At 34.9% G+C, this 12,045-nt stretch overlaps 1 protein-coding gene across 1 annotated transcript in view; it reads left to right on the forward strand.

Annotated features, from left to right (window-relative positions):
- LOC124359525 overlaps nt 1-12,045 on the forward strand; it is a 57,382-nt gene that overhangs the window by 12,567 nt on the left and 32,770 nt on the right. The window contains exons 9-13 of the mRNA XM_046812335.1: nt 5,371-5,535; nt 6,800-6,950; nt 8,003-8,123; nt 9,056-9,109; nt 9,680-9,769. Of these exons, the coding sequence (XP_046668291.1) occupies nt 5,371-5,535; nt 6,800-6,950; nt 8,003-8,123; nt 9,056-9,109; nt 9,680-9,769 (581 nt within the window). The remainder of the gene's footprint in view (nt 1-5,370; nt 5,536-6,799; nt 6,951-8,002; nt 8,124-9,055; nt 9,110-9,679; nt 9,770-12,045) is intronic.

A 12,045-nucleotide genomic window follows, 5' to 3' on the forward strand; every position in this document is an offset into this window, starting at 1 on the left:
TTCACCGCGCCACCGCCCCAGTGATCACACACAATCAACGACCTGCACCTCAAAAACGAACTTAAGCGTGATGGGATGCGATGCAACTTGTAACTTAAACGCGAATGCAACTAAAACGTTGATCAAGATAAAAAAGAAGACGCAATCGGGATCAATGAGGATAATTGCGATTACCATTCCCCTTCGACTTCCTCGTCGGTCAAAATAGTATCCAGGTTGGTGGGTTTGGGATCTGATGCAGACGAAGCTAAGGTTAGTAATGAAAATAATGATTTTGTTAATAGGGGTGAACAGCCAGTTTGTTGGTCTGAAGAACAAACTGTTGAATTTAAAGCTAAAAATCCATGGTTAATTGTGAACAGAGAACTAGGTTGCAACGTTTGCCGTAGTGTGAGTACTCTAGGTGCAGAGAAAACGAAGGGCCTAAAGATTAGCGAAGAGTGGGTTTTAGGAACTGTTACCGCTTATGGAAACAATAAAAAAGACCAGCAATCCTCTCTTAGGAAAAAGATATTTTTACACCGTGGGTCTCGAGCTCATTCTTTAGCTGAAAAAATACTCATTGAAGCTAAGAAAGATACAATGAAAAAAGCTGTTGCTTCTATGCATAAAGAGCAGCAGATTGTAACTGAGCGCATTTTCCGCACGGCTTATAAGCAAGCTAAACTAAATAGGCCATTTTTTGAGTTTGAAACTGAAATTGATCTTCAAATAATGAATGGCTTCGATATGGGGCGAATCCTACATTCAAATGTTGCTTGCTCCAATACAATTCATCATATTTCTGATGAAATGAAATCAGACTTGATAAATGGCCTAATCAAGTCAGACTCTAAATTTTCCCTGCTTTTGGATGAAGCCACTTCAGTTTCGAACAAAAATGCTTTGGTGGTTTATATCAGAACTGTTCTAAAGGGAATGCAAAACCCTATGACAGTGTTCTTAACACTTTTTGAGCTAAATAGCACAACATCAGCTGGTATATTACAAGAACTTTTAAATCAGTTACAAGCATTAGGTCTAAGCTTTGAATTCATGAAAGACCATATGATTGCTCTAACTTGTGATGGTGCTTCAGTGCTACTAGGCAAGAAATCTGGCCTTGCTATACAGCTTACTGAAACGTTCCCCAACTTGTTCATTTGGCATTGTTTGAACCATCGTTTGGAGCTTGCCGTGCACGATTCCATAGAAGAAGTAGCTGGAATCAATCATTTTAAGATATTCATGGATAAAATTAGAAACATGTTTAGTTGCTCACCGAAAAACAGCAGGGAGTTGGCAGAAGTTGCTAAAGGACTAGAGGAGCAAATGTTGAAAATCGGCCGTGTTTTAGATACTCGTTGGGTAGCCTCCAGCTTAATGGCGGTGAAAGCAGTTTGGACAGATTTTAAAGCTTTGTACAATCATTTCATTGAAGCATCTGAAGACAAACAAAGGGACTCGAAGCAACGTTCAACTTACAAAGGGCTTTGTAGTACATTATCTTCTACAACTTTTGTACACAACCTGGCATTGATGTTCGATGCTCTAGAAGAGTTATCGAATTTGTCCTTACAGCTTCAAAAATCAAGCCTCAACCTTATCCAAGCCCACAGTGATGTAACACTGTTAATCAAAGTGTTTGAAAACCGAGTTGAAAACATGGGTAGACGTTCAGTGGAAGCTAAAATTGCTATTGACGATTTGATGTTTCAAGATGTTAAACTTTGTGTAAGATCCAAGATACCCAGTATTCCAGAAAAACAGTTCTATCGGAGCCTCGCTAACAACTTGACTTCAAGGTTGCTATCATCATCTTCAAATGCGGCTGAACACTACACCAAAATCATGAATGACATCAAAGTGATCCACCCCATGTATTGGCCAAAAGACTTATCCATCACCTACGGAGAATGTGAGATCCAGCGAATCTGCGATAGATTTAAGATTAGCAGCTCTCAGGATATAATTAGAGACTTCAGACACTTCAAGCAGGGACTGAAGCCTATGTTAAGTGGAGAGAAACCTACTATTCTAGAGCAACCGCCGTCGTTTAAGAAACTGATTTCCATCATTAATAGTATTGCAGTGTCTAGTGCTGAATGTGAACGTGGGTTTTCTGCAATGAATCTAATTATGTCTCCTCTTAGATCTTCACTCTACATTAGCACTGTTTGCGATTTATTGCGGATCAGGCTCCTAGGACCTCCTGTGGCTAGATACAATCCCGAGCGACACGTCAAAACCTGGCTGGTGAAGGGACACCATTCTGCACTTGACACCAAGTCAAAACAACGAGGGCAGAAAACTTACCATGAAGACAGCATTGCATTGTGGGAACTTTTTTCCTAAATCTGTTTTTTAAATATCTTTTAGAATTTCAGAACATTAAGTTTTCATTAAAATAACTAGCCTATGCCTAACTTATAGTTGTGTTCTGAACTCAAGTTTCTGAGTTCTTTTTTGTACTTACAGTTAGTTTTGTGTATTGTTGTTTTGTTTCTTTTGTAGTTTTCACTTTAAAATATTAACAAACAACTAAAACTAAGTTTACCAACAGTCTTGGCATTGTCTTACAATATTATACTACAAATCCGTACATATTTGTTATAATAACTAATAAGCAAATAAAATAATCAACCTTAACTTTTTAAAACTACACTAAATTTTAAAAAATGAAACCGTGTTACTCCACTCTGTGTGTCATTTATTTTGTGTGTAATTAAACGCTTCCTTTTCCTTTCCAAGAAGTTGGTTTATTTTGAATGTATTAATATTGTTTTGTACTCATAAGGTATGCAATTTTTTGTAAAATATGCAAACTTGTAAAAAAGCTGTTATATTAACAAACATCCATTTACATATTAATATGTATTATTATTACTACTGTAATGTGTATAAATAAAACTGTGAATAAGGCTCAATTTGTTTTTATTTTACCATTCATTAAAAAATTAATATTGGCGAGCTTCATTGATTCAAACAAAATGGTCAATGAAATCAAACCAAATATTTCTGGGAAATTTAAAGTAGGCAACAAGGTGTTAATGGAGTAGAGTAGAGTAGAGAGTAAACTCAATAATTTAAATTCATGTTTTTATTTTCTTACATCCTAATCAAGCACCTTAAAGAAAATAAACAGCATTAAAATATCACTTGGTATTTTATAAAAATGAATGTATTATTATGTCTGGGTGGCCTAAAAACAAAGGTTTACAGTTATAATTTTCAAAAGTTTTCCTGGGTGAGGGCCCCCCTCCTTCCTGGGGTATATTCCATACCCACCGGTCTGAGCTTCCCGCTTTAAGAGTTCCCACACCTAAAATTTTAGAAATTAAGCACTGATGTACCCACACATTAGCGACCAAATTCTCCCCAATACTAAAAATACTTGTATCTGCCATCTTTTCTCTACGAGCGCTAGACCAGAACTAGGCAACCTTGAGCAAGAGCGGTAGAAGGCGAGGCGGTCTGGTGGCGGGTTTATTATAGTGTGTAACGTACTTCAGTATTGTGTACAAGTACTTTTTGGCCACCCTGTATTACAGTTGTTCCGCTGCAAGAAGCTATTGTTGCATTATTTTTCTCCATATTAACACTTATTATTTTAGTCACTTCAGTGGAAAACAGTGCCAGACTGAGTTGTATGCTTCATGAGTTTGAAATTTGTTGTGATGGTGATAACTCAACTGCACATACAGTATTAAGTAATATTTGTGTTGAAATTAATTTCAGTAAGGCAATAAGAAGCTAGTCGACCTGCACCAGTGCTCTACAATGTTCTGCAAATACCTGTTTTCTCTGTGTGTCATCATAAAAATGAGTGTATATTAATCAATAACAATTCAGTTCATTTTATAGTTTATTTTAAAGTATTTATATTGTTAGGGTTTATTAATAAATAATAAAATAATAGAGTATAACCTGAAGGATGGATGACCACTAAAAGATAGAGGGAACAAAACCCGAAAGGCCGTTCCCAGACTTTGCTTAAATTGAGTGTAGCCGCCAGGAAATAAATGGCATGGTTTCAAAAAAGAGGGTACTCTCAAGAAGAAGCCAGAGATCTGGCCTTAAACGAATCCCATAAAATCAAAACAAATACTTAAAGTGATGGCTCCACTCCAGAAGCTTTTCAGAGAAAGAAATCAAGGAATGAAGTGAGATAGGGGTTACGAAAGGAGCAATTTGCACTTTCCCAAAAACCTTCTTATAAACAAGCTACAGAGGGCATAAGGGTGGGAATATTACACTTTGATTTTCCTAAAACCCTACTCTTATCTGAACTCCACTGAGAGGATATTCAGAACTTCATCCTGGATGCAATTGTGGAGGATTAGGAGGGTCCTAACTCTCCAAGCTTCTACAAGATCAACAGGAGACAAAGAGTCGTGAATTTCATTTGTGAAAATAATAACACAGCAGAATGGCTGAAAGGGAGGAATCAGCGGAGCATATTTGGCTAAACTGTCCTACCATATCTAAAATTGGGAAAAGATTCGTAGGGGCATATCTTTTCAGCCTCAAGGACATCAGAGAACAGGAGCCCTCAAATCTGATCGGCTTGTGTTAAAGTCTCAGATTCTGAGGATACAAATATAAGTTAAGAAGGTGCAAAGGTTCTTTTAAGACTAAGTGCTAAGGAAAAAAAGGACCTGAGGGAATTGCGGGTGCTGCAAGTCATTTTAATGTTGTAGATGTAGCGAATTAATAGCACAGTGTGTACCTGGAAATATTATGAGTGGGAGAAGGGTTTATGACCACTAATATTAACTTTTTTCTAAAACTACAAAAAATACACTCATTTATAATTTCTTAGGAGATCAAAACTGATAACTTATCTATAAGCAATGATCTTTATTTAAATATGTTTATTTTACATTGTTTGAAGTAGTTTATGTATATTAGTTATAATGATTTCTATTGGGAAAGATAGTTCATTATTAGTGGACCAATGTTTGGCTTGGTTGTCCAGGCTTGCAAGGACAGGATTGCTCAGCGGTCACCCATCCAAGCAGCAGCCACGCTCAACGATGCTTGATCCGGTTATCTTGCGATAACCATTGTACCCACTACACTACGCCATTGTATATACATATTAGGCTACACCTAAGAACTGTGGGTTTATATTCAAATATGTAAATCTACCTTTATCTCATGGATTATTGATGGATTTATTAATTTAATTATACTAATTCAATTTCAAGTATGATTATGTAAATGTTCTTTTTATTTAACTTTCTTTTATTTCGTATTAAAAACATAAATTATAACAAAATTGATTCAACTTAAAAATAAAAATCTCAATGATAAAATTCTTACAATACTATTATTTTGTAACACTAGTTATCGTCATGCATCTGACCTATATCCCATGTTGTTTTTCAGACTGTCTGGGATACCAAAATTCTAGAAGGGGAAGAGGAAGTACGTAAACCTATGGATGATTTAGAAAGTATACGGTTGTCAGAGGTGTATGAATATAGGGAGTACAAGGAGCCTGAAGCGGAGCCTGAAGGGGAGGAAGAGGTTGAAGAAGGAGTCACAACTGAAGTGTGTTGACATACAACAAAGATTAAATTTACTTTCTTGTGGTAGATAAGTAGTTTTATTGATATACAATAAAAAACAGTAATTGTTATAAAACAAATATTATGGATTGAGTCATAAAAATAACTTACACAAAATTTCAAGAATTATTATCAATTATCTGTACTTGTAAAATTGTTATCTGCTCCCTTCTTCAAGTGACAAAAACATAAAATATGAGGTTTTTTAATCAGACATGGTGTATTTAGCGTCTTGCTAAAAAAGTGAAACACATTTACCAAAAGTGTCCCCCCTCCACATTCTTTACCAACCACTCCTCAGTTGCCACTTTACCACTCGTAGGGTATGTGTTACATAACAGCTGTTTTACAAACCCAGTAATAATAACAACAGCTGTTAACAATAAACATTTGTTAAAATACTTCTTAATTATACTAACATCACCTTCATAGATGTAGACAGTTGCATAGATGCAATGGACTATTCTTAACATAAATAATATTTGTTATTCCATAACAACGAAAATAACAAAACATAGCGTGATGCTCCAAAACACAAACAGGGAAGCAAAGCAGTCAGTTCCCACTTATGTCTTGTACAGGAAATAGATCGAGAAGAGAAAAAGAAGGGGTGGCGGTAGGCGTGGTCGAGCTCCTGCTCCTCCCTTCCCCTATGCACAAGAAATCTTCACACAGGTCGCTTTCAAAGTGGCTCATCCATAGTATCAGACATCACACCACTGGTCTAACTAAGGCAGGGTTGAGGGGGAAAAACATTTAAACAGTATATGTATAACAGCAACCCAACAATACAATGTTATACTTTAAATCAGGCCTACCTGTATAAATTTTAATATTTATTCATTATTTAGATTCATTCCATACATTATATTAACTAACAGTCACCCTGGAGGATCTGAGCTTACAATATTCTATGGTTTCTCTTCTTTCACTGGTTTCAGTCTATAAAACAGATTTCAGTGATTTTTCCCACCACAATATGTATATTATTGCCAATCTAACTACAGTATACAATATTAACATTAGTTTCTGAACAACTCAGTGTCTAGCATCAGCCATTACACCACCCACAAATTACTTATGTAGCTTTTGATAAGAAAGGTGATATTTTTGTAAACTTAAGCATTAAAAATTGTTAAGCTATCCTGAGACTAGCAGATAATCCTGTATACAAGCATTTCTTATGTGGCTTACTTCCTAGTTCATACACATATTAGAAATAACCACCGTTTGTTGGTTATTGACAGGTGTCAGAAGCTCAGGAAGAAGGAGAGGAAGGGGAGGAGCAGGAAGAAACTTTTGGTACTTTAGGCAAGGAAGATACTGTTTCTCCGAAGACAAGTAAAGCATCATTCAGAGAACAACTTGAAGCAGACATACAAGAACAACTCGTAGAAAGTATGAAAGTATTGGTAACTGCAACTAACCATTCATTTTATTTTAGTTAGGCATTTGAAAAAATAAACTATGATGTTGTACTCATTGTAAAATGTATAATCCTAACATAATAATGAGATTACCATGTGTTTAATTAAAACCAATTTCTAACCATTTAAAATTATAATTAAGTTAATTCAATTTTCTGTAGATATTATAAACTTTATTTGTCTTACAAAATTCATAATCTTGTTTTACAACATAAACTACCATAATTTTTTAAAGCACATCTAGATCTAAAAAAGCCTTAACAGATTTTAAAATAGTTCAGGCTAAGGTACATGGTAGAAGTAAAACCAGCAAGTCAATCAATTGGCATCACTTACATTTTTGTTTGTTAAATTGGGTTTCATGTCAGGGTTTAAATAAGAAATTTTAAAAAATATTCACTAATGCTCAGCCAAATCCCATGGATGACATGTACCACCATCCTACTCAGTGTTCCTCATGTATAAATAAAGCTTCATGCACAATTTCAAATCTATAGGTAAGTTCATTTTCAAGACATCGTGTGGACAGACATACAGATAGACAGACAGAAATAACATTTATATAGCCCCATAGGTGATGCTAGAATTCTCAGCCAATTATACTTGACTTATATTTATTTTTCCTTGAACAGATTTTAAAGCCTTAAAAAGTTAAAATACTGAAATGGACAAGTCAAAGGTATATAAAGTTAGAAATTAATAAAGATAAGTTGGCTATAATTATTTTAATGCCATAAACAGGAAGAAGACAGAATAAAATTGAAGTATGGTAAGAAATAACTAGCAAGATATCCAGGTATGAATTTACCATGGGCAATTCTGAAACTTCCATCCATCTGTAAATGATGTGTGATTGTAAATTTTGGATTCGTTGTGATATTACCAAGTAATATCCCACCGTAAAAATGTATACACAGTTTTGTAATTGAATTTTGTGTCTATTTAAATCGGTTGTTGACAGTAAAAAAACTCTTGACATAACATTCATATTGCCAGTAAATTAACATATGATGCTTTTTTCAGTTGAAACCAGAAGTCATCAGGCAGAGGGTGAAGAATCTATTACATCACCAGTTCGGGACTCAGGCTCAGCTCAGCTGCGACGACCCCGTGACTACAGCAGATCAGTATCAGAAGGAAGAAGGTATTATAATGTTTGGAAAAAAGTACTAACTTTCATAACATTTACTATTATAAAGATTAAATAAAAACTGACATAATATGTAACCTAATGTAACATTATTTGTTGAGCTTTAGCGAACCCTACCACTCGAGAGGGTGGACAAATTTCATATCTGCCTGTCTGTATATCTGTCTGTCTCTGCACACGATATCTCAAAAACGAAATTATCTAAAGATTCAAGATTTTACATGAAACTTCATTTCTATTAGAGTAATTCTGAGTTAGACAATGGTGCATGTCACTTCATGGGATTTGACAGAGCGCTAGCGATTAAATTTACATGGGTAACCATCATGGCAATGAGAAAATAGCAGAATAAATAAATATGTAAACAAACAGTGTATAATCATATGCAATTTAAACATGTGACTTTTTTATTCCTAGAGTAAAACAAATAATTAATAGAGAGTAAAGTAAATATTAAAACTCAGTAACAAGTTTTGTTTTCTGTGCACTCTTGCATTGTATTACCCTCCCTATCTCACCAGACCTTTTATTATTTTTAATTTCTATGAAACCTAAAATAATGTACAAAAATTTGAATGTTACATGTGGCAAGATATCGTGAGAAAGATTTCATCTGCAGACTTTAATTTCTTGTGACACTTCATTTCTGCACAGACAAGAATGTTTTTTATGAAGAATGTGTTCTAGCCTGCCCAACTATAGAAATTTCTTTCAAAGCAGTCAATACTGTGTGTGCATGCACGTGTGCGTATGTGTGTGTGACTACTCTAAAAATCTGGCTGTCAATTTAGTTCATAAATTTGATTGATTTGTTGTACAATCAAAACAATACTTGTGATAGTTGATTTGTAAATTGTCTTATATTTATTATTTTACAATTACCAAATGGTTAAACAATGTTGTGTTATAATTATATCTTTTTCCAGGACAATTTCTGATACGTCATACAGAAGATCACATCATCGCAAAAAGCATAGAAAGTAAGTAATATACGAGTATTGTGTACCAAACAATAATGGTAATAATTTGTATGTCATAGTTTTTGCTGTGAATACGCTTAGTTACTTTATATAGTTAAAATTTTATATGGTCAATTTTATTGCAAATTTGTTGCATTCAAACAAATATTAAGTATTAAGTAAAATAATCAGAAAAGAGTTAAAAGACAATACAAACTCCCAAATGAAGGAAATGTACAGCATCTGCAATTATAGAAGCATTACCTCATAATGTTATTTTATGCATGGGGTTTATATCTTTAAATTTCAGAGTTATGTCTTATTTTTAAATATCTGTAGGACTTATATTGAACCAACATATTTAGATTACAATGAATCTCCAGATTCTATGCATATCACTGTAAACTATTTGGCATAATGTTGATTTATACCATATATATATATATATATATATATATATATATATATATATATATATATATATATATATATATTTGTATTGTGCCATAAGACAGATAACATTTGCATCTTACAATTATTTAAAATAATGAGACAGTCTGGTTAAGTTTTAAAATATTTTATTTATTACAGAAATGTTCCTTGGGACGGAAAACGTTCTCGACAAACAGACCAGGAGAGTTTTACTACTTTACAATCATCATCTGTGGCTTCATCATCGCTGTAAGTAAATACATGCATTACATACAATACAAAATACAGGAAACATTACACTCAACTAAAATAATTGACTGAGTGATGGTGAATCCTATCACTCGTGGGGCTGGAAAATTATCATTTCTGTCTATCTGTTTGAGCGATATCTCGAAAATGAACTAATATATAGACTTAAAGTTTTGCATGAAGCTTCATTCATATATTACCAACACTAAGTTCGTTAATGGTGCATGATACTGTAAACATTTTGACTGGGCGCTAGCAAATGTTTTTACATTGATCTTATAAGTAACCATGATGGCAACAAGAAAATAGCAGTATAAATGAATTTGTAAGCAAGCTGAGTACAATCATACGAGATTTGAACGTGTGATATATTATCATTTATAGATTATTCATGAAGTATTCATTAAACCAAAAATTAGTAGAGCGGAAAGTCCTTGTTAAAAGTTGTTTATAAGAGCTGATTTCAGCACATTCATGTGTTGTAGTACACAGTGGCGCACCCAGGGGGGGGCTTTGGGGGCTTAAGCCCCCCCCAAGGACCTGATATATCCGACTAATAAATACTGTATGTGACTAATCATTCGTTATGTATCATCATATATGTTTTATCGTACTTTTATAAACTATAATGAATGGTAACGTTAAACCTATTTATTAAAGTAACACAGATTAAATCATAGAAATCAAGAGTTGTGAAACAAATATTTAGACGTATGTATTCACAGTATAACTGCCTGCGCTGCTGTGTTAGCTCCCTCCATTCCATCCTGCTCTATGGCCGATGACTACGTGCGTTGCCATGGTGCGACCAGCTCTAGTTTCCACAACTCTCACCAGACGCGCCCGTGCCCGCCCCGGCAGTGAATTTGTCTTTTGTCCAGTTTGACAGTCGTAGTTTTTATCGAATTGCAGTATAGTGTGTGTTATGGGTTGTCTGGCTGTCAAGTTCAAGCTGTGTTTGTGGTCTAGGTCTGACAAATTGGTTGGACAGTAGTCTAGTAAGTTATGGGTGATAAAGAAAAAGCTAGTATACAAAACTATTTTAAACCGTTGAAATGCCACAAAAATATTTCGGCAAGTAAGGAGCTGCCTACATGTGCTGAACAGCCTGAGTTTGTGTTGGAGGATGTCTCGGGAGCTAACGTAAGAACTCTGCAGTCCGATGTAATCAAAATAACTTAGACATTGCTTTGTTTAAAACAAAAAAAATTGACAGACAGTGAAAAGTTTAAAAGTGTTGAATGACAGATGGGTCCCTCAAAGTAGTTTTAACTTTCCTTACAGAACGTACGGGACTCAACAACGAAAATTTTTGTTTTCATGGCTAAATAAATATACTTGGCTGTCTTATTCTGGAATTGAAGACTCTGCATACTGTGTTCATTGTATGCTTTTTTCCAAAAAAGAAGTAGGCAAGAGTAGACGCTCAACATACTGGCCAACTTGTTGAGGAAGGTTTTTCTAACTGGAAAAAAGCATTAGAAAAATTTGAAAAGCATGCAGCCTCACAGTACCACAAGGACTCTTGTGTAAGCGCAGCTAACTTTAAAAGAGTAATGGATAGTGAAATCAAATCAATCGACAAATCCCTTGATAAAGGGAAAGACCTTCAAGCCCAAAACAACGTGAAAAGAATCCTTCCGATAATAGACACTATTATTTTGTGTGGAAGGCAAAATATTGCTTTAGGGGCCATAGAGATTATGGCGAGTTTGATATAAATCGTAGACCTGCCGAGAATGAGGGTAACTTTAGAGCACTGCTTAGAGCCAGAATTGAAGCGGGGGATCAAGATTTAAAAAAACACTTTGAATCATGTGGAAAAAATGCTACGTACATAAGTTGGAACTTCCAAAACAAATAATTGATGCTTGTAACCAGATCATAACTGAAAAAATAGCAACTAAAGTTAAAGAGGCTAAGTTTTTTTAGTATTCTCGCAGATGAAACGTCCGATGTTTCAACAATTGAACAGTTTTTCGTTGTGTCTACGATACGTAGATTTCTGATGCATCAAATAATTACCAAATATGTGAGCAATTTCTCAAGTTCATGCCACTAACCTCCACAACCGGTAGGGAGTTGGCAAAAACTGTAATAAAAGGACTTGAAGATAGTAACATTGACGTCAATAACCTACGTGGCCAGGGGTACGATGGAGCGGGCTGCCATGAGTGGGAAGTTTAATGGGACCCAAGCCTGTATCCAAGAAGACTCACCCCACAAGGCAATATTTGTGCATTGCGCTTCTCATAAGCCTTAATCTGGCATTATCA

Source organism: Homalodisca vitripennis, chromosome 4 (genome assembly GCF_021130785.1).
Source record: "Homalodisca vitripennis isolate AUS2020 chromosome 4, UT_GWSS_2.1, whole genome shotgun sequence".
NCBI classification, from domain to species: Eukaryota; Metazoa; Arthropoda; class Insecta; order Hemiptera; family Cicadellidae; genus Homalodisca; species Homalodisca vitripennis.